This window comes from Drosophila gunungcola, unplaced genomic scaffold, assembly GCF_025200985.1.
Source record: "Drosophila gunungcola strain Sukarami unplaced genomic scaffold, Dgunungcola_SK_2 000010F, whole genome shotgun sequence".
NCBI classification, from domain to species: Eukaryota; Metazoa; Arthropoda; class Insecta; order Diptera; family Drosophilidae; genus Drosophila; species Drosophila gunungcola.
Window position 1 is genome coordinate 2,620,971 of NW_026453198.1, and position 23,216 is coordinate 2,644,186.

Below are 23,216 nucleotides of genomic sequence, written 5' to 3' on the forward strand. Positions count from 1 at the left end.
ACCTATCTCTCCACCTAACTGGAAAAATTCTCTCACTCAGGGAAAGTCTGACATTTCGCCCTGTTACCCCGATTGATCTAACCCTGCCAGGCCACCATTTCTCCCCACCGTGATCTAGATGGCGCCACCGATTTTTTTTACTTTGTATCTAGATGGCGTTGGACCATCTGCAGCTGCACCAAGCACTACAAATACCCCCCGCTAAAGATCCGTCTTGGGGGTCACACATCCAAGACAGATAAACGAAAGCAAAGGGCAGCTCTACTGCTGCTTCATATTCTTTGCATGATACCGCCCAACATACTTCCCTTGCAGGTCACTAGATCGTAATATGATTGGCCAACTCTCTTTTTAACTCTGGCCTTCGAGTATGCTGGAGCTATCTTGGCATTGTATCCCACCACGAAATTACTTTGCTTAAAATTACGTCTATACCGCGTAAGACACATCCCTGGAACGCAGATTATACTGGCGCGAGTTCTTTTCATTTAGCTTCCTCATTACCTCGCAGGCCTACTACGAGTTATATCCAACGAATCCTCTCGGGTAAACATCGCTGACCTATCTTCCAACATTTGCAAATTCCTCAATAGTTTAAAAGTCGAACCTAAAGATATATAATGCTGTCCGAAAACCATATAGTAAGGCGAAGTGCCAATACTTGAATGGACAGCCGACCGCAATGCACAACAAATGATGCTAAGCTGCTCATTCCAGTCTTTCTGATCCGGGCGAACATAAGAATGGATTGCCCCTATAACGGATGTTATGGCCTACCTTATTTTCCCGCAGAAACTTTTGAAATGCCTCGGATTTAAACTGGAAACCGTTGTCAGACACAATAGTTTCTGGCACTCCGAAAGTGTGAAAAAGATCCTGCTGCATATATTTGATCACCACATCCTCTGTGAGTGTCTTCACTGCTTTCAAAAACACAAACTTCGTGTAATGATCCAGGACTATAAAAATCCCTATCCCTCCGAGAAAGTCTACAAACAACCTCTGAAAGAATCGCTGGGATTCCGGAGAAGTACCCATTAGCGGTTGTTGTATACAATTTGGCGCTTTTGTCATCTTGCAAGTATCGCAAGCCTGAATATAACTTTTTACATTAATCCTGGCCAGAAATAATACCGTCGCACCCTTTCTAATGTTTTATGAATACCTCCATGGGAAGCCAGTGGATCATCATGAGCCTTTTTCAGCACCTCTGGTACCAATTTGGGCGGAATCCAAAGTTTCCAATTAAACACATCGTGTAAGGGTTCGCCTGTGGCATGCTCTGTTCTGCGATATACCAAATTACCAGATACTGTAAGATCTGGAAGTTTCTCAGCATTGGCTTTGACCTTTTCCAATAACTCCAAGTATTCTAAACTTTTAAATTCAGATGAATCTAATCCCACTAGTAAACCCTGACTTGCATCCAAAACAGCTAACTCTGACTCATTTACTCTAGACAACGCATCTGGGACTACATTCAATTTTCCACTACGATGCTCGATTTTAAAATCGAAACTCTGGAGCTTTAATGCCCATCGAGGTAGCCGGGAATGCAAGTCCGTCTGTGACATTAGCCACTTTAAAGAGGCATGATCTGTTATAACCGTAAATGCGTGACCTTCTACGTAAGCTCGGAATCGTTTTATACATATGATGGCAGCCAGACACTCTTGTTCACTTACCGTGTAGCTTTTCTGGGCGGAATTTAATTTTTTTGAAACAAATGCTATCGGATATTCATCCCCTTCATCGGATTTTTGCACCAAAACACCTCCCACACCTGTCTTGCTCGCATCGCAGTGTATAAAAAATGGTCTACTAAAATTTGGGCTGTGCAATACTGGGGCCGAACACAACATTTCCTTCAGCTGCTTGAAAGCTCTTTCTCCCTCCTCTGACATTACAAATTTTTTTCTCGGCTTTAAGAGATCAGTGAGAGCGGCTGTGACGGAGGAAAAATTATTAATGAATTTCCTGTACCACCCAGCCATTCCAAGAAAACGACGCAAAGCCTTGAGCGACTGCGGCAGAGGAAAATCTTTCATGGCCGATATTTTCTCTGGGTCAGTACGTATAACACCCTCACCAACAATATGGCCCAAGTATTTAACGCTTCGCATGCAGAACTTGCTTTTTAATACATTTAGGGTCAAACCCGCTGTTTTTACAAAGCCTGCTACTAAACTCAGAACTCGCATATGGGCCTCAAAACTCTCAAATATGATATACAGGTCGTCCAAGTACACGAAAACCTCATTCCTTAGACTGGCTGGAATTACCTTATCCATTAATCTGGTCATTGTCTGAGAAGCATTCGTGAGACCAAAAGGCAGGACCTTATATTGATAAAGGGGCTTCCCCGGAATAGTGAAAGCAGTTTTATCTCGCGATGCCTTATCAAGAGGGATCTGCCAATATGTATCTTTAAGGTCGAGACTGGATATAAACATCGCTTTGGGAAGCCATCCCAAAAAGCCATCTATTTGCGGTAGCGGATATGCATCCTTCTTGGTAACTGCGTTGACTTTTCGGCTCTCTAAGCAGAGACGAATTTTTCCTGGCTTCTGTACCAAAACCACCGGCGATGATCAGGCACTATCTGACTCCTCTATCACCCCCAAACTCAGCATCCGATCTACCTCTTCATATAGCAGTTTTTTAACCGCTGGGGAAACGGGAAAATGCCTTTGTTTCACCGGCTTTGCGTCTTCAATATCAATCGTGTGAGAATTAAGGCTGGTTTTGCCTAAACCAGAAATAGCGAATGATGGAAACAGCGCTACTACGGACTTGAGTATCTCCTGTTGGCTAGTTGTCAGATTATGCTACTCCGGAGCTATTTCCGCTATATTCATACTGGCCGGCAAAAGATCGAAAGCCTGCCAAAAATCTATTCCTAAGTAGAGATCCTGACTGAGGCTTGGAATTATATGCAGTTCTGAATCCTTAGTGATTTTCTAATACTGCACCGGAATTTTTAAACGGCCTATTATTTCTTGTCTCTTTCCATCTGCTGTACTTGCCACCGTTGCCACTCTTTTAAAAGGAATTCGACTCAAGACCACTTGCTCAGCCAATTTTCCTCCTAACGCACTCATGGCCGATCCTGTATCAAGAAGTTCTAATATCACTCGATCTAACACCCGTACCTCAGCATAAGGTCGTTTATCGTATTTTTTGTAACGAATGGCATTAATGGTTTTAGCCACTTTCCAATACGCTCTTATTCTGTTTGAATTTCTTGATCTTTTTTTCGGACAGACAGGATTCGGACTTGGCAAACACTGATTTGATTTAACTAATTGGGGCCAAAACGTAAGCGGTCTATGATTTTTTTCGGACATATTTGGTAGGTCTGTTGAACCCAGCTTTTCTACTGGTTCGTCTCTGGATTCGTCGGCTTCTGGCGCTGAACACACAACGGCTGACGAGGCTGTGTGTTCATCATGGCGTTTTTTGGACATTTTACGCAAGAAGGTTTATATGTATTTGGACGACCACACCCAAAACAAAAGATTTTGCGTTTTCCCTCGCAGTCGTGGTACCTATGGCCCCCTTGGCGGCAATTCCAGCAAACTAGAGCCATGGCACCTATTTCACCGTCGACTTCGACATCTGAACATTAGGTCGCATCATCCGATTGGGCTTCCTCTACCAGTTCTGCCACATTTTTGCGGAACGGAACGGTCTTTTGGAAGCTATAATTTCGCTTTACGTCCTCTAAAAAACTTTCTTTACGCCGACAAATTTCACGCAAGCTATCTACTGAGCTGACTCTGACATTTAACAGCTCATGACGAATTTCTGGTCTTAAATTCCTGCTCAAGGTATCTACGATATCGCGTTCTGGCATTGGATACTCAAAATTGTCCATAAGCTGAACGACAGCGTCGTGAAATCTATCAAAATCTTCTTTATCTTTTTGCTTCCTATCTCGGATCGCATCTCTAATATCCACAATGCTGCGCGTGTCCCGGAATTGATTCCGTAAGGAGCAACAGAGTCCATCCCAGTTGACCACTCTGACCGATTTATGAAACCTCCAATGGAAATCCCTGGCCTTTCCCTCAAATAAGATTCTCGCATTTCCACACAAAGCCTCATAGTTCGAATCTAGTGTCTGCTCTGTGAGTGCTTGTACTCTGTATATAAAATTGTCTACACTCAAGCCCTCTTTGCTGCCACTAAACCTTAGCTTCCAACTGTTAACAATTTGGCAAACTTTTTCTGGCCTGTGGGCAAGCTCGTTGACTTTGGTCCTCGGTGTTGCTAGGCCTGAACCGTGTACTATGCTTGTTGGGCCTCCAACCTGAAAGTTTACCGACTCTGAAAACCGCCTCGCATTTATTGCGGGAGGCACGTTAGATTGTGGCAGCATATGAGCCGCTAAGTTAACTTGAATCAGCTGGGCCATCTTTTCCGATAGCTGTGAAAGCAGATCATTTTGCATGGCTTTGACTTGTTGTGCCACAATGCTCCCTATAGCTTGCTGAGATATAGCTAAGTGCTCCTCTTCTTCTAAGCTTGATGATCCTGCACCTGCAGGCGTGTTTTGCCGTTTACGCTGTCTGGTATCATGAGGAGTCTCTTTGCAGATCGGATCTACTGCTTCCCGCACCTTCAAACTTAGAGATCAATGACCTCCTCAGCTCGATCAGATGTTCGCTTGTCGCGCTTCCCTTTTATCAGCAGCCGACTACAGTAGGCGAACGGCGAAAAGAACAATGAATAGAACAAAATGTTTTGTCAGTTATTTAGCTGAAATAATTTTAAAACCTAAAAACGACTGATGTCCAAGCGACTGCTACCGGGCTCTTCTTTGCTAAGAATAAAGTATTACACTTTTGCCATCATCTGTGGTTTGCAACTCCCTTGTGAAAGGTTGTTACAATAAATCCTATGCAGATGCTTGATAAAAGATTATGATTTAGCTCATAAAGACTTAACCCTTTACTACAGCAAACCATCCGTGGATTGTAAGCCTGCTTCTCCTAAGCGTACTGATACGACATACTTTGGGGGCTACCCTGGAAGATAGTGTATAGGAAAGTTAATGCTCCTCTGCTGCTTCCGTTTAACGTGGCCGACTGACCTACTACTGATAACTCGGTTAGTCGTTCTTCCAAATCGCATGATCGGAAGTGCAGCGGAACTGAGAGAATTTTTGTTTTGAAAGTGAACGCCCGCAGCTGTGTTACCATCAGACACTCTGGTTTAGCACACTGCCGAATTGCTGACACCCTAGATAGAGAAAAGAATGATGTATGAGTTTGTGAGCACATTTTAAATGTGGCCGAAACGATGGGCGCCAAAAAATTAATAATCATTATTAACTGAATTATTTATAATTGTAACGAATCACGAATAATTCCGAGTTCAGGCGAGATGGTGATATATGGAACTGAGCGCACGCGAGTGTTGGTCCGGCTGCTGCTTGTCGGCAATGAGGGGGTGGTGGTCTTGCTTCAGATTCCATAGATGCCTTTTATGATCCTAATACTTATTTTCGCGTGAAAGACAAGCTTACTAGAACCGGAAGTAGAGAACTCATACAAAAATAGTGGAGAGGGACATTGGTTTCTTTTAGTCTAAATAAAGTCTCAGTTCACCTCCGATGACTGAGGAGGTCTTCTGCCCGCCCTACCTATGGCCATCATACCCTTTTATTTTCTTAATTGCTGATGACCCCTTATTAGGCCTAGTTACCCTACACTACAGAGGCTTCATGCTAGCTGCGGCAAAATATTGGTGTTTAAAACATTATAAACATATTTATTACAACTAAGACGAAATGATACTCTTAAGATTAGACATTAAAATTTATCTCGGGCAAATTATTTGCTTAAGGCAGAGTATTCGAATGACGTAGTGCGTGAAGATAGGAATACTTTGAAACGGCGACTGGGTTGCGTTCGCGCAAACATATAAATGCATTAAAATTCTTTTGGTTATTTTTCTTTTGTTTACATTTTTTCCAAAGGCCCTAGCAACGGTAGCGTATGATTTATTTTCTTTTCTTATTGTAACCGAATTGCTAAGAGTTTTGCTTCGAAAGAATAAATAGGAAATAGGAAAAAAAACTGGTGCCTGCCTTCGCAGATTTCGCTGGTTGCGTTCTGGGACTTGGGGCGGCACCTTTTTGGCCAACACCTATGCAATAAGAGGAGCCCCTTAGAAATCTAAAAGACCTCATTCGCTTTTCACTCACCCCTGAACTTGGCCGGAATCCCACTGGGATCTTCCTTCTGGGCTCCTTTGCCGTGATACCTGCGCGGCTGTTGGTAATCGCCTCTGCTTATTGAGCACTTTCACTTTTTATTTGATTTTAACCACCACTTTTGACTCAACTGAACACTTTGGATGCCGTTTTTTTTTTATTTCAACTACTGTTACAGTAATCATCTCCATATGGCTTTGGTATAAAAAAAAAACACACATTTTCCGAAGAAAAAACGCGATTTTGGCCGCTTATTAGTTTTCTTTCTTCTTCCCTACACAGAAAAAAAATTGATAAGATATGATACTTATCCTGATGAAATTCCGTATCATTTTATGCGTTGAATCGTAATCATTTCATGGTTTACTTTTGGAAAGGAAATATGAAGTAAAATGGAATTAGGTCCTGTTTTCTCGACTTGATGATTAACTTAAAGTCGATTTCAAACTTGAAACCTTGAACATAAAACGCACTACAGATGTATTTTCACATAAAAGTCAAATAACCGAAAAACAAGAAATGCGAAAGCCGGAAAAAATATTATTATAACAAACATTATAATAAACAAAATATAAATATTCTACTGAACTTGTCTTTGTATTTATATTTTGCGAACAAAAGAGAAAAGCGTAAAAAATCGCGTTTTTCTGATTTGTTTAAACAAATGCGTGTGTGTGTGAGTAACGGTTTTCCGTTTGCATTTGCACCCGCAGTTCAGAAAAATAAGACACAGCCGGAAGCAAATTCGTGTGTGCAAGGAACGGTATTTCGTTTATCTTTGCACACGCATATATGTACATACATATATCACTATGGACGACAGTACATGTAGTGACGATGCGCACCTAGAGCGTGTGCATAAGAGACCACTATTATATAGCCGCGGAATTGAAAATCTGCTGTGATGGTACGGTCGTTTCGAGTAATACACCAATGGAAAGGTATCGTTAAATGAATAAGTATACCAAACCTATAGGAAAAATGATTGGTTAAGGGGAAAGGGCGGTGAAAGTAACATACTAACAATTTTTATACCCTTGCAGAGGGTATTATAATTTCAGTCAGAAGTTTGCAACGCAATGAAGGAGAAATCTCCGACCCTATAAAGTATATATATTCTTGATCAGCATCACTAAGCGAGTCGATCTAGCCATGTCCGTCTGTCCGTCTGTCCGTCCGTCTGCCCATTCGTTTCTACGCAAACTAGTCTCTCAGTTTTAAAGCTATCTGAATGAAACGTTCCCAAAATTGGTCTTTCTCTTGCAGGTAGAATATAAGTCGGAACAAGCCGGATCGGAGGACTATAGTATATAGCTCCCATAGGAACAATCGGAAAAATAAATAAAAAAAATTATAACTTTGGTGTTTTTTCATTTTTTTTTCTTCGAGATATAGTAATGGTTAAATATTTCACAATTACGGTTTAAATTTCATCAACATCGGACGACTATATCATATAGCTCCCATACAAATAATAGAAAATAAAATACAAAAAAGCTATGCTGTTTTTTTAATTTTCTATTAGTTCTTGGACATATAGTAATGGTTAAATATTTCAGAATTACGTTTTAAATTTCATTAAAATCGGACGGCTATATCATATAGCTCCCATAGGAACAATCGGAACAAAAATACAAAAAAAATTATAACTTTGCTGTTTTTTAATTTTTCTATTAGTTCTTTGACATATAGTAATGGTTAAATATTTCAAAATTACGGTTTAAATTTCATCAAAATCGGACGACTATATCATATAGCTCCCATAGAAATAATAAAAATATATAAAATAACTATCTAATAATTGAGCTGCAAATCATCATAGCTTCAATGTTCTTAACCATATACGCAAGTAAATCATAATTTAATGGTTTCAAAAATTTAATTCTTGCAATAGCTGCATGGGTATATGAACTTCGTCTCGCCGAAGTTTCCTTCCTTTCTTGTTTTAATTTGAATTTCTGAGTTTTTGTTGGTAAAATATTACACTTTTTTAACACTATTTAAATTTTATTCAAAATACGCTTCGAATGATTCAAAAAATACTTCATTTTCTCCATTTCAACAAATTTTAAGGACTCGTTTTAGAATTCTGGAATAATTTTTTTTTGTGTTGTGCTAGTCGTTACAAAAAAAGTTTGTTCTACGACTTTTTGAAAAACTATCTTTTTTTTAGCGGGAAATCGTTAAAAACTTCTAAAATAGTTAATCTACAGACAAGTGATGTATGTCATTAAAAAGGAATTGTGAAATGCTAATCAAGAAGCCTTAACATAATTGGTCAAAGAAAATTGTTTAAAATTATTTATTTTTATTTATTTTTTTAATATTTTGAACATTTTTTAAAAATTGTTAGAGTAGATTTTTGTTTAATTTTTTATGTTTATATTTATTTATATATTTTTTATTCCTGAGCTTTGGGTATGTAACAATTTTTCTGCATGAATATGTTCGAAAACGGCTATTTTTCTCAGTATGGAGAAGTTAACGCTGCTTAGGCAAGAATTTCCTCGTAAAAGTATCCCCCACCAATGGTGAGGAAAAAGCTAAAAATGAAACATTTTAATTAATTAATTGCAAATATTAATTATTGTTTTAAACTTAAATTTAAAACTTATCCTAATTTAAGTAAACCTTTTTGAAATCAAATACTTTGCTTTGATTTAAGCAAATATCTTAAAAACCACGAAGTTGTTCAAATTTTATTGTTCTATAAAGTATTTTAATTTCAGTCAAAAGGACACATTCCAGAGCCTAAGATCCTCAGGAGAGCCTAAGATCCTTAGGAGAGTCGATCTAGCCATATCCGATTGTTTGTCCACTCGTTTTTAAGCAAACTAGCTCATCAGTTTTAAAACTATTAGTAGAAGTTGAAACGAGTTGGACCGGACGACTATATCATACAGCTCCCATGGGAACAATCGGGAAAACATATGAAAAAATTATAATTTGGCTCTTTATACCCTTGCAGAGGGTATTATAATTTCAGTCAGAAGTTTGCAACGCAGTGAAGCACACGTTTCCGACGCTATAAAGAATATATATTCTTGATCAGCATCATTAGGAGAGTCGATCTAGCCATGTCCGTCTGTCCGTCCGTTTCTACGCAAACTAGTCTCTCAGTTTTACAGCTATCTGCAGGTAGTATATATTAGGTGAACAAGTAAAAAACCGCCGTTTTTTTCATAGTTTGAGGCTTTATTGCGTAAAAATAGCTACATACTGATTATTCAAAATAGAGAGCTCCTGTGACAGAGTCTCCAAAGCTGCATCTTCAAACTTTTTCACGGGACCCGGCCGATCTTTGTCTTCCACGTCATAATCACCATTTTTGAATTTCACGAACCATTCTTGGCACGTTCTTTCACTGGTACACGGCTCACTATATGTTGCTACAATCATTCGACGCGCTTCAGCAGCAGATTTTTTCGAATGAAACGCGAAAAGTAAAATCTCCCGCAAATGACGCTTATTCGGTTCAAATTTCGACATTTTCGCGCACCAATGATGTGGAGTTGTTGACCGATACCTAAGCTTGCCATGTGATGCTTCTGATTGGAATTCGCTCACCGATTTCCAAAGGTGGCGCCACCCAGTGGAAAACGGCGGTTTTCTACTTGTACACCCAATAAGTCAGAACGATTAAATATAATTATAATTATAAATTATAACTTAGTTGTTTTTTTAATTTTTTTTTAGTTCTTCGACATGTAGTAATAGTTAAATATTTCAGAATTACGGTTAAAATTTCATCAAAATCGGTCGACTATAACACTAAGCTCCCATAAGAACAATAAAAATACAAAAAAAAAATTGTTTAAAAATTTAACTTTTTTATTTTGTAATTTTTTTTAGAAATTCTTCTTGATTAATTAATAATTTGACTGTTCAAAATTACGCTTTTAATTTTATTAAAATCGGAAAACTATATCATGTAGCTGTCATAGGAACTATCAAATAATTGAGCTGCAAATCATCACAGCGTCAAGTAAATCATAATTTTAATGTTTTCAAGAATATTTAATATTTGTTTCTTGTTTTAAAAAAATTTTAATTTTTGGAATAGTTGCAAGGGTATATCATCTTGGACTTGCCGAAGTTTGCTTCCTTTCTATTTAGTTAAGCTTTAAGGTCTTGTCAAACGTGGTTTGTTAAAACAAAATTAGTACTGAAGTAGAAGAAAATGTTTTTTTATGAAAACCATGGTCACAATATTGGGGTGTTTTGACAATATTTCAAACAAAAACTTTTGATATCAAAAAAACGTATCTTAACAACGTAAAAAGGTCGTGACGAACGCACCTTCAACATATAAAATATCAAAAATTGTGATTTGCCATTTGGCACGTCTAGGCTAAATACCTGAATGAAGCTGTCCGAATATGTACGTATGTACTATCTGACCTTGAAAGACAACTTTCGAAAGTTTCATGCAGATAGGTCGTTGCTGTTCAAGAATATATATACTTTATAGGGTCGGAAATGTCTTCTTCACAGCGTTGCAAACTTCTGTCTGAAATCATAATACCCTTTGCAAGGGTATAAAAATCGTTAGTGGCATTTTCAAAAAAAACTCTTAAATGTGAATAAAATAACCTATTACCTTAACCTTAATAACCTTAACTTGAAGAAATATGCCAAGGAATAGAAATAGCCCTTAAAAATACCTATTCAACGATATATAGTACGAACCCTTTGCTTCGTGCGTAGGTTTAGTCGTTTGGAAATTGTTGGCTTGTGAAATCTGACTTTTCTTGCCGTTTTCCCGTTAAACCAGCGCGTTTTCCTAAAAGTGGTAGAAGAACCGTTCTTTAGCGCGAACTGTCTAATACAGTTAAAAGGGTTTTGAGACCCAAAATCAATAATTTCACCGTTCAAACAAACTAGAGGACAAACGTCGTAATTTCAAAAACGCTCTAAAAATCGTATTTGTTGAATATCTTTTAAACGAATTATCGGATTGAGATGACTAAGGTGTCATTGGATGCATAGCTAAATACAACACACACAGTTTTTTTGCTCCTCCGGCCCGGACTATTTTTTCGTGATTTCGAATATTGCGGCTATATATAGTAGTCTCCTTGTTCACGCTTTCCGGTGATTATTGTCACTACGTGGACGGCCGTCCACAGTAATTTGTTGAAGCTAGAGCAACCAACTTTTAACAAAATAATTTTTTTATGATCTTCAGAACATTAAGGCCAACGCACGCGACATAGGTGTTACCAAGGATTCAGAATTAAAAGATGTCCACATTGATGGAACTGAAACTCGTATTGTTTTAAATTTCTGTGAGAAATTCAATTGTACAGTTCAAGTCGATACATGTAAGTACATAAAATATTCAATATTTAATATTTTTGCTACATTAATTTTTCCATTCAACTAAGTTTATTTATATTTAGTAGCAATTTTCGATAAAGAACGATAGCCACCTCGGCTTCTTTTTACATGTTCTATTTACGACCGATCCCGAGTGCTGATAAGTGCTATTTTTTAAGTTCAACTAATCTATATAAAACTCGCTAAACCTGCGCTCTTCGTTGCGCAGTTCGTAAATATACAATTATATAGTATTATGAATGAAGAATGAGAATCGACGAAGATATTTTGACAAAGTAAATGCGGTTTATGAGGATGCGTTAGTACAATATTATCCATTCGCTCTATACAATTTTTATAAAATACGAAAAATAAGAAAAAAATTATACCTTTCAAACATATTTTTTCTTCAGTTTCCTTTAATTTTAACATATTGTAAACTGTACATTTAAAATATTGAAATTCTTATTCAAAACATTTGGATAAACAACGTTTTTAGTTTTACTGTCCGGTGCATGAATGAATAAACTATGTGCAGTACCGACTTTCAGACATGCAACATATAACTCCCATTTAAATAACACGATTCTGCTAAATTAAGCCGCTTCACAATTTGGGCATATAACATCCACCATTCCAATATATCCATGTACATTATAGTCAATAAGAGGGTCGTATTCAAATGCAGCACAGAACATATCTTCTAAAACACGACGTCGTATTCTTGTAGTCCTTGCTGGATTTCTTTCATGAGCTTCTTCAAATCTATTTCGTGAATGTCGCACTGCATTTGTGGTATTCTTTGTTACAACACGCCCCTGTCATTTCCAGTACGTCGACATCTGTAAAAAAAGTTGTTTATGGTATATATAGAAACACTTTCACTTTATAAAGGCAATTAAAATTTGTTTACATTTGTTTCTTCTTCGTTCTGTCACATTTAACAGAAAGAGTGGGTGGAGTGCAAACAGGACAATGTATGGTATAGCCATCCTTGAACTAAGACGAATAGTCTTATACATAGTCTAAACCAGTAAGGCCGTGTCAATATATTTTGCGTTTAGTTAGAAAACATTTTACATTTATCTTAAAAAACATTGTTATTTTTATTAATTCGCAAAAGCAAAAGACATTTTTTCAAGTTCCCCTTCTTTGTCAGCTTCTACTTCTTTTTCTTGATATTGCGAAATACAAAATATACAGAAATATTTTTTCTCTCTCCAAGAGTGAACTTTTGTTATTAAATTTTGGATAGTTTTGGTGGGTGCACTGCAGATTCGTGATGAATGGCAAAGCTATTAGTATTATAAATCATAGTGTTGTGAAATCTAAGATTTTTTAAGAGGAAAAAATTCTGCTCTGGGGACTTTAGTTCAATAAGTAAACGTTGTAAGCTTAGGGCACTACAATAATCATCTGTATTTTAAAAATTAATTGTACAAAGGGCTTGAAAAACTAAATGCTTATTATGGTATAAATGTGTGCGACCAAATGGTCTATCTAGCTCCCTTGATGCAGTTTGCTTACATATAGGTAATGGGAGAGGACATATGAAGCGATTTAAGCCCATAAGCAAATGTTCTGTTGACAATCCCATCACAGCTTCAAGATGAATTGCTTTTGTAGCTAGACAAATAAACACAGCAATAAGCCTTATATGTTGTATTTCAAATGCTCCGGTATAGTCAACTTTGGTTGCAATAAAGGCTCAGCTTGGTGGACTCACCTTGTGAAGAGTAAGGTCTGCCATCATTTGTGTGCTTGGTTTTGAACGATGCTAAAGCAGCGTATGGATTTGCAAAGAATACGTTTAACAACTTGTTTATCCTTCACAATCCAAAATTCCGCTTGTGGAAGCCATGCAGGTCCTGTCCCCGATAACGTATGAATTGCAATCTCTTGGGGTGTAAGGCCACGCGTTGCGCAGTCAGCAAGGTTTTCGCTTGTAGGAACATGACACCATGAGACATCTCCGACCCTATAAAGTATATAATTAAATTTCCGAACCATAAGTTTAACATAAAAAAAACTTTATTTAATTTATTTTTAACGTTAATTGAGTGAGTTTTCTAATTGCCCTTTGCACCAGCCCCTCAATCAGTGTAGAATCTTGGGGTTTTGCTCGCATGGTAATTTTCCATTGGGATAACGTAACTTGATTCGTTCTGGATATTTAGTCTAAGGCATGGGTACATTTGCAATTAGATATCGGCTGATTGAGGTACTAAGGGTGTATGTGTGTGTGAGCGTGTGGATTTGTGCATAAGAGTTATACGGGATTATGGATATGTCACTCCCCCATTCTTCGAATTTGTCCTGTCCTCAGGTGGAAAGGGTTGGATATAATACATTTTCTTTTATGTTAACTGACTTTGGTAGATCGTTTACAATTTCTGTACTTTTTTGTGTTTCTTCCTTTGATTTTACATATTTTACAATAAGTTTTCTTGGTATGCTCTTAGATTTATACAAAAAGTACAATAAAATGCTTATAATATTGGTTACAAAAGTTGTTAAAGTGATTATTTGGAATACATTATAATATTTTGTGTGTGATTCTATTATTTCTCTTGTTTGAATATAAGATAATAGTTCTAACTTTGTTAAACGCTCTGTGTGTAATCTAACATTGTATTTGAAATAGTGAATTCTTCTAATTGTACTGAACAATTAAGGATTTTAACAAGGTTACTTCCAACTATAGAACTTTCTTTGTTAATACAATTTTGATTTAATAATGTTTTAGGGATATTCCAGGTTAATAAAATATTTTGTTCAACATAATTAATTTGGAAATTTTGTTTTTATTTATTTGATAAGATAGAAAATTTTTTTTCTTTTTACATTGATAAACGCCGTCTTGCCGGGGTCGGCTCGAAGTCGTCAGACTTTGCCTCCTCTGCCGCCGGCGAATTGCAAATTATCTTTCTCGCCGGATCCGCTCATTCTTCGCGTGGATGTATTCAAACATCGCTTCGAAGTGCGGAGTCTCTAGCCGTGCCTGGCGGTAGTCCTCCTCCCATATCCGCAGGTCCCGCTGTGTGGCGTCTTTCAGCCGTACTAGTTCGTTGAGGCGTATGTAGTCGGCCTTTATCCTTGCCATGGTCTTCTCAATTTCCCGCTGCGTTGCCTGCAGCGTATCTTCTAGGGCAGTATCAGCCCTGGCGAGTCTCTCCCGCTCGTCCACCGCTATGTCTGTGCGGTCCCGAGCGTCGCCTTCTCAGGGGAGGGGTCTTCCCTCAGCCTCACACCTTTCAAGCTGCTTCTTCACGGCCTCCCTCGTGATTTCGATTTCTTGTATAAGTTTTATCTTCTTCTTCTTTTTTTTTTCTTTTTACTATTTGCTCCGGCAAAACGTTCCTTCCTCGCTCAGTAGTACAATTGCACTGATCGCTGTTGGTTTTCAACCAGTTTCAAACAGCGAAAAGGTCTTTGGAATGATATACTCCAATACTTTTTCCAACCAAATTTCCTAATTTGTACAGCGACCCTCCCTTGCGTCCAATTATGAGACACCGTACCCGATTGGGCCCTAGCTTTGCATTATACCCATCCATTCGGTTACTCTGCTTGTAGTTTTTTCGGTATACCACCTGACCTAGTGCAAATTCAATTTCCTTACTGCGGGTATCATACGTTCTTTCAGCTTTTTCGTGTGCCCGAGCTAATCCTTGTTTAACTACACTCCGTACTAGTTCCATTTTATCCGCCAAGCATAGAGCTTAATCTGTTGCTGATAGGCCGCCGATATGTCTCATGATCGGATACGCACTTGCGTGTGTGACCATGTTGGTCCCAAACATTGCATAATATGGTTCCAGTCTCAAAGCTTCGTGATAGCCACTTCGTAGTGTACACGCGATCCGACTCAGGTGTGTGACCCACTGCCGCTGGTCTTTGTCCGTAGCTGACCCGAACATTTGTAGCACGAATCGGTTTACTCGTTCTGCAGCATTCGCTTGTGGCGAATAAAAGCCCGTTCGAACGAGTCAGATTCCATATTGGCTGACTAATTCGGCAAATGTTGACGACACAAATTGCTTACCGTTATCGGAGTGAATTTATTCTGGCACTCCGAATTGATGAAAATGGATTGCTGGATTTGTTCGTTGTTTAGCTGACTCTGCAAATTTCTCAATTCTTAACAGTTCTTTGTACATCCACCGTCATTGCGGGCTAGTAATATAACTGCCTTAATCGAGCCAAAGTTTTGTATATATCGCCATGACCTGCCACTTGCGAATGGTGTGCCTGATGAACTAGGTCTTGCCGAAGATCCTCTGGAACCCACAGCTTCCAAGCACGGTCCTTGTTAATTATTTCGCCTGTTCGGAATCCTAACCTCTTATTCACGTATCCTTAGGACGTTTGTGTATTTTTCAACAGCTTGAACTAACTCTTTGTATTCTTTTGATTGGAAAGCTGCTGATTGTAAGTCGATGTTAACCTCTCTGTAGTTCCAAACTCCACCAACTTTCGGCGGAACTTTCTGATGCTCAATACTGCCGATAAACATTCAAGTTCAGTGATGCTGTAGTTCCTTTGGGCTTTGTCCAGCTTCGGGGACATGTATGCGATAGGATGCTCGCCACCCTCTTCATCTGTCTGGAACAACACCCCTCCGACTCCGGTTGTCGATGCATCGCACTGAATCGTGAAAGGTTTTGAAAAATCCGGTGTTGTTTATACAGGTGCTGATACCAGGCTGATCTTCAGTGCCTCAAAGGCTTTAATGCCATCTTCATCGAACTCATATTTCCTGACTCGGTTCTTTTTGAGACTTTCATGAAGCGGTGCTGTTGTTTGAGCGTAATTTTGTATAAAACGCCGGTACCACCCTGTCATTCCCCAAAATCTCCGCATCTGCTTAGCGGATATTGGCTGTGGGAATTCTCGAATAGCCTTTATTTTTGCTGGATCGGTTTTTATGCAACTCCCACCTACTACATATCCCAGGTATTTAGCTTGGCTGTAACAGAACTTACTTTTTGCCACATTGATTGTTAATTTTGTTCTCCTCAAGCAATCACTGACCTGCCGCAACATATCCAAATGTTCTTCAAAAGTTGGAGAACAGACCAGTAAATCATCCAGATACACAAATACGAATTCTCTTAATGCTGCTGGAATTACTTTGTCCATCAGTCTGCACATTCGTTGGGCAGCATTACATAGGCCGAACGGCATGACGGTAAATTGGTACAAAGGTCGTCCTGGCACTGTGAAAGCTGTTCTCTACTTTTAGCTTCCAGCAGTATTTGCCAAAATGCATCTTTCAGGTCGATAGCGGATATAAAGAACGTTTCTTGTAGACGATTTAGTAGACCCTCTATGTGTGGTAACGGGTATGCGTCCTTTACAGTCCGGGCATTAACTTTGCGGGCGTCTAAGCAAAGGCGATTTTTGGGGCCCTTTTGCCCTAAGGTCACAGGGGAACTCCAACTACTATTACTTTCCTCTATTACCCCTACTTTTATCATTCGGTCGAGTTCGGCAAATACCAGTTTCTGTTTTGCTGGTGAGATGGGATAATGCCTCTGCTTGATAGGTAAATTCTCCTGTGTAACCTCTATGACATGTTTTTCTAACTCGGTTTTCCCTAAGCCCATATCTGTACAGGATGGAAAGGTGTTGACTACTTTTTTAAGGGTGCTTTCCTGTTGCTCGGTAAGTTTGTGTGGGGTGTATGCAGTTATGGGGCGTTCGGGATTCTGTTCTTCTGGCGCTACTGTATCTACTTCCGCAATCTCTAATAGGCGTTTTCCCGGTAAAGGCAATTTAAATTCCTCCCAGAATTCTATTCCGAAATAAAAGTGTTGCTGTAGAGCAGGCACTATTAAAAATTTCAATTCTCTTCTTTCGCCTTCCCATTCCACTGGCAGAGTGATCAATGATCATGCCTGTAACTTGAGTTTTACCCCCACAGGCCGTTTGTACGTTTTGTCTGGTTAACCTCTGCACCTTATGCTGCCTCCGTTGTAAAAACAGCTCTGCTTCTTTGCCAATGCAGTTGGCACTCGCCCCTGTATCTAATAAGGCTGCAATCTCTTCGCCGTCTACTTTCGTCTTGGCAAAAAAGCGGTTGTCATTTTTCAGGCTGATGATAGACGCAACTAATTTTCTTTTAAGTTTCCGTGCAGTCTCCAGGGTCTGGTGTAGGTGTCGAAGTTTCTTATTCTTCCGGTTACCCCTTTCGTCTTCATCCCGTGCATTCTCCTCCGGGTTCTGTTCCCCTTGACTCCAAGGTTTTCTTGTCCAAGTTTTGACGAAATGTATTTCCTCTTGCTGGCTTTATCATTCCAGCACCCTTCGGTGGCCGGTTGTTCTGAATAGCCTCTACTTGGTAGTCATCGGCCTCGTATCCTTCTTCCGATTCATTTATGATCTCGTTAACTTGCCGTGGGCGCGACCTCTTGTCCTTCAACCATTTTTCGACACGTATTCCTTCCCTCCTAAGCTCGGCTAATGTAGATATGCTTGACGCCAACAAAAAGGCTCCCATCTCCACAAGGTTGGATTCTGGAATCTTATTTCTTAGTTTAAACTGCAAATTGTGCATCGCAGAAATATAATCCTCCAAACTCTCGTTATATCCCTGTCGTCGTTCCATTAATTCTTTTATGGTGACTTAGTCGTTCTCAGATGTCGAAAATGCTCTGGTCTTTGCTCGGGATAAGGAGTGGTACCCAAAATAATGGTCAACCGCTTTGTCTTCGAGCATTTGCCAATACCATTTGCTGGCGGATCCAGTGAGTAAACAGTGAAATTCTCGGAATACCTGTTCATCTGTATACCCATACATTGCTTTCATGCGATCTAGAAGTGCTGTTTTGTGCCGGCATGTCTCCGGCTTTTTGTGAATTATCTGATTGTGATTCACTTACTTCTGCCACTTTCATTTGTAGATTAATTATCTGGGTATTTAATTCAGTAATCTGGGTTGCGACTGTAGCCCTTAACTCGTTGCCTTGCATGATCAGCGCAGACAGCGCTCCAGCCTGTTTTCTGACTCCGGCTGCCAAGACCGTGCTCCTGTATTAGGTAGCACGCTGGACCTTCCTTGTGGCGGTCCTAAGCAATCGTTTTCACCCCCTACAGCTCCTGACGACTCCTCCATGGTGGGACTGTGGTAATCTGCCAGGCTTCCTAAATTGTGCCTGTTGATCGCTAGTTGTCACGGTATGTCTTGCTCTCCAGGCCTGTCTTGCGGCTAAGGTAGAAGCCCTTGCAGTGCTAGTAGGCGGTATTGTCAACGATACCTTCTACCTCTTCCCTGCCATTTACTGACCTATCTTCTTATTTGAAGGTTTTGGCTCGTGCCGAAGTATTTAAATAATAAATAAACAATAATCAACCTTGATAGTGGCACACGCCTGCCACAATTTTTTTTTTTTGTTAAATCAGAAAAATATAAAAATTCAAAATAATTGAGGTAAATCTTCAAATTACCAATTCAAATGACGAGGATAAAGACACTTGAGCCAAGACGCGACTCGAAAAGACTGGACAAATATATGTGCTTGATTGATTTTGCATACAACCGCAGTTTTATTTGACAATTATATTATGAAAAAAATACAGAAATTTTTAAATCGGGTTCGCTGGCATTGGAAGTTGTTTATGGGTCAAGAAACCGTTCGAAATGAAGCCCCCAAAAATTAATAAAAAAGGTCCCAAAACAAGTGAATTTTATAATAGGATTCAACTGGTCTCTACCGGAGACACCAGTTCTATTCATGTCCTTCTGACCTCTTCCCAGGACTACAGCCTCCACCGGATTGCTGATTCCCCGTAGAAGGAACTGTCCGAAACCCCCTCCCGCCCAGTCGTCGGAAACAGGTAGACTTGCTCACAGACAGACGAATAGAGCTTTATTTCAGACAGACGAAAGAAATTGCCTTCCTGTTTCCTCTCTCTCTGGACTCGAACGTCTCGAGCGACAAGGTTCATGCCTAGTACAAGCGGATAGCGTCGGCCAGAGAGATAGATTCAGTCCTCCCGCCCTTGTATTGGTGGAATCCGTACAGACTCGAACCTCTCAAGCGCCCTGGTTCTTGCCTGGTTCAAACGGATAGCGTCGGTTTGTACGGATCTGGTCTGTTCGCCCCCTCCCCCCTCTTGGTCAGTCGGTTTCCTCTGGACTCGAACCTCTCAAGCGACCTGGTTCTTGCCTTGTTCAAGCGGATAGCGTCGGCCAGGGAAAACCCAAAAAAATTAAGTTGGTTCCCTAAAAATGCTATGTCGGTCTTGCACGTGATTTGATAATATTATATAAGGACTATAACATTTTCAATTAAAACGCATTAAATTTTTCTATTAATAAAACAAAGACAAATGATTTTACAAGATATTGAAAAGAGTCATAAAGTCGCACGCTATTCTGAGACAAGGTTCCGATTGCGAGGCCTCTCAATTCAGACTGTCGCTGAAGTTGGGGACTTTATATGTACAAAAAAAAAATTAAATTAAATATACCTGCGAAGAGGAATTTTAGGTGGGGACACAAAATATTTTTTATCTTTGTTCCGAAAAATTGAAAATTATGTCTGGCAAGTAATTAACAGATATGCCCTACATCCGGTATTCCGATTTTGAAATCGTAACCTTAAATACGTAAAACAAAAAATCTTCAGATGTTAAAAGTCCTAGTTCTAAGGAAGCGAAGAATCCTTCGTTGGGCGCCAATTCTGTTACGTCGGTGTATTAGTGCCCAGTCCAATGGACTTGGGCCGAGGGAGTTGCGTCCTGGGTAGGCACGCTGGGTGCCGGTTCAGCTCGCCGGATGGGGTGGGTTCTTTGGAAACCACTCCCTCCCCTACATAACGAGAATAAATTTATCGTGCCTTAAGAAAAAGATAGAGATCGTTCAGTTCGTTTTGTCATTTGTCGTCGCTGCCCACAAGCTTCTCAAGTTAGCTCCTTCGAGCGCTTGACCGAATTTGGATCGGCAGCGTGTGGCTGTTTTACCCTGCCCCTTCATACCTCCACTATGCCTATGGATCGCCGCCGGTTACTGCAATGCGATCCCCTATTGTCAATGTCGGCAGTCGAAAGTTACGTCATTGTTCTTGACCCGAGTTTTTCCATATGCGCCAGCTCCCCCGTTTATAAACGTTTACCAAGACATTATTGAGTTCTGCGTCATATTATAATTTATTGAAAAGATTTTTCATTTAAAAGGTGCGCATTTAATTGACAAATAAAAGAGTAAATTAGGGTGCCAAATTAATTAAATTGGGAAATATTCTACGCGGTGTATATAATATTTGTATTAACTTATAATAAAACTGTTGAGAAAGAATAAATTTTTAAGAATAATATTTTTGAGTTAATTTATAAAAATAATAATATGGATCTTACAGGACTTTAAATTTAATGTATAAGGATTAGATATATATCTAAATGTTTAAGTTGCACATAGATCTAGGTATATACGCATATGTGTAAATATATATATATATACATTTGCTTGGAAGTAAGTCGAACGCAACTCACTTACGCCTTTTATTTCCATCGACGAGAGCTCTCATTGTGGTATTCTGGGTTTGGAAAATTAATTATACACATATGCATAAATATATTTATATTAGTGCAAATTCACTTAACATTATTACTAAAGTGTTGGCTTAATTTATATAAAAAAAATTATGTTTTGCAATTGCGCGATGTTGGTCTTATTTCACAAACAGAAGAAAAAAAGTTATTCGCTTGATTGTGATACGAATTGCGGGGAAGAAAAGAGTGAAAACGGCACTCGCGACGGTTGACGGTAGCACTTCTAGCTGAGGTTTCTTCTGGTGGTTCCAATTACAAATAAAAACTTTGGTCTTGGCTTGCATATAATTGTTTGTTTATTATTGATGGGTGTTGTTGATTGTTTTGCCGAAATTGAAATAATAATAATGAAGTAATTGTTGTTTTTGCACGGGTTGATATGTTAGTGCTGGCTCCTTTCTGGCCAATTGGCGGTGGCAGCTTTAATTTTCTCCAGCTCGTGTCCGTGGTCCCGACGACTCTGCACAGATCGCTTGTACATCCGGACTAAGTTCAGGATAAGTTCAACATAAGGATCAAGAGTCCAGTAATGAGACACAAAACATTGTAGACTTTGTTTATGTCCTCCTTGTGGTCTACAATTTCGACGTTGTTCACCACGTTTGCCGTTTTGTCGGATGCCTTCGAGGTTGTAGATCCCATGATATATAAGTTATATTTCTATCGGGTTCTAAATTCGATCACACGGATAGGTCCTCCGCGGTTACTGTTTTTGCCAGTAGAGGACTTAACGCGGTTCCGTGGTCGTTTCTCCCGATTCTCAATTATCTTGGACTATGACTGCCCGATTCGCAATTATCTTGGACTGTCTCTGTTCGAACCTAAGGTGGGGGCTCTTTTATACCGGTGGTATTGCATCCGGGTCATCTAAGTGTTCCCACTAAGGTACAGCATTTCCCCTTTTTCTGGCTTAATAGCCCACTTCTAGATTCTGCTAGGTTTCATATTAATTGCTGCGTACACCTATTACTCTGACCAATTCGTTGCTGGTTACTGTATTGGCCGATTTCGGTGTTTCGCCACCTGCACTTCACGGTGTCTTCTGTCTCTGGTTATTGTATCTATTTCTTTCTTGTTTTATTTCTTACCCCGCTCCCGTAACACGCTCGAGGGTCGTCGATGCTGATTCAGCATGGAATGCACTCGCAAAAAAACCTACGAGGAGCGATTGTAATTAAGTTGTTATTGCCCTAACGTGTGGCCTCGACCCATACCCTGGGATTTAGGAGTCTCACGCTCTATTGTCTGAGATATCCGGGCTATTGTTATCATTAATTTGCCCTCAACAAAAAAATAGAAAAAGGTCAGGTGACAAATATATATATTTTTTTTTTGTTTTTATTTATTTGATAAGATAGAACATATTTTTTCTTTTTACATTGATAAACGCCGTCTTGCCGGGGTCGGCTCGTAGTCGTCAGAGTTTGCCTCCTCTGCCGCCGGCGAATTGCAAATTATCTTTCTCGCCGGATCCGCTCATTCTTCGCGTGGATGTATTCAAACATCGCTTCGAAGTGCGGAGTCTCTAGCCGTGCCCGGCGGTAGTCCTCCTTCCATATCCGCAGGTCCCGCTGTGTGGCGTCTTTCAGCCGTACTAGTTCGTTGAGGCGTATGTAGTCGGCCTTTATCCTTGCCATGGTCTTCTCAATTTCCCGCTGCGTTGCCTGCAGCGTATCTTCTAGGGCAGTATCAGCCCTGGCGAGTCTCTCCCGCTCGTCCACCGCTATGTCTCTGCGGTCCCGAGCGTCGCCTTCTGAGGGGAGGGGTCTTCCCTCAGCCTCACACCTTTCAAGATGCTTCTTCACGGCCTCCCTCGTGATTTCGATTTCTTGTATAAGTTTTATCTTCTTCTTTTTTTTTTTTTTCTTTTTACTATTTGCTCCGGCAAAACGTTCCTTCCTCGCTCAGTAGTACAATTGCACTGATCGCTGTTGGTTTTCAACCAGTTTCAAACAGCGAAAAGGTCTTTGGAATGATATACTCCAATACTTTTTCCAACCAAATTTCCTAATTCGTACAGCGACCCTCCCTTGCGTCCAAGTATGAGACAACGTACCCGATTGGGCCCTAGCTTTGCATTATACCCATCCATTCGGTTACTCTGCTTGTAGTTTTTTCGGTA

General features: G+C 39.7%; 1 protein-coding gene across 1 annotated transcript in view; it reads left to right on the forward strand.

The window, feature by feature from the left end:
- LOC128263666 (uncharacterized) overlaps window positions 1-11,527 on the forward strand; it is a 97,430-nt gene extending 85,903 nt beyond the window's left edge. The window contains exon 4 of the mRNA XM_052998740.1: window positions 11,409-11,527. Coding sequence (XP_052854700.1) covers window positions 11,409-11,416 — 8 coding nt within the window. The 3' untranslated portion in view covers window positions 11,417-11,527. The remainder of the gene's footprint in view (window positions 1-11,408) is intronic.
- Window positions 11,528-23,216: the final 11,689 nt, after the last annotated feature.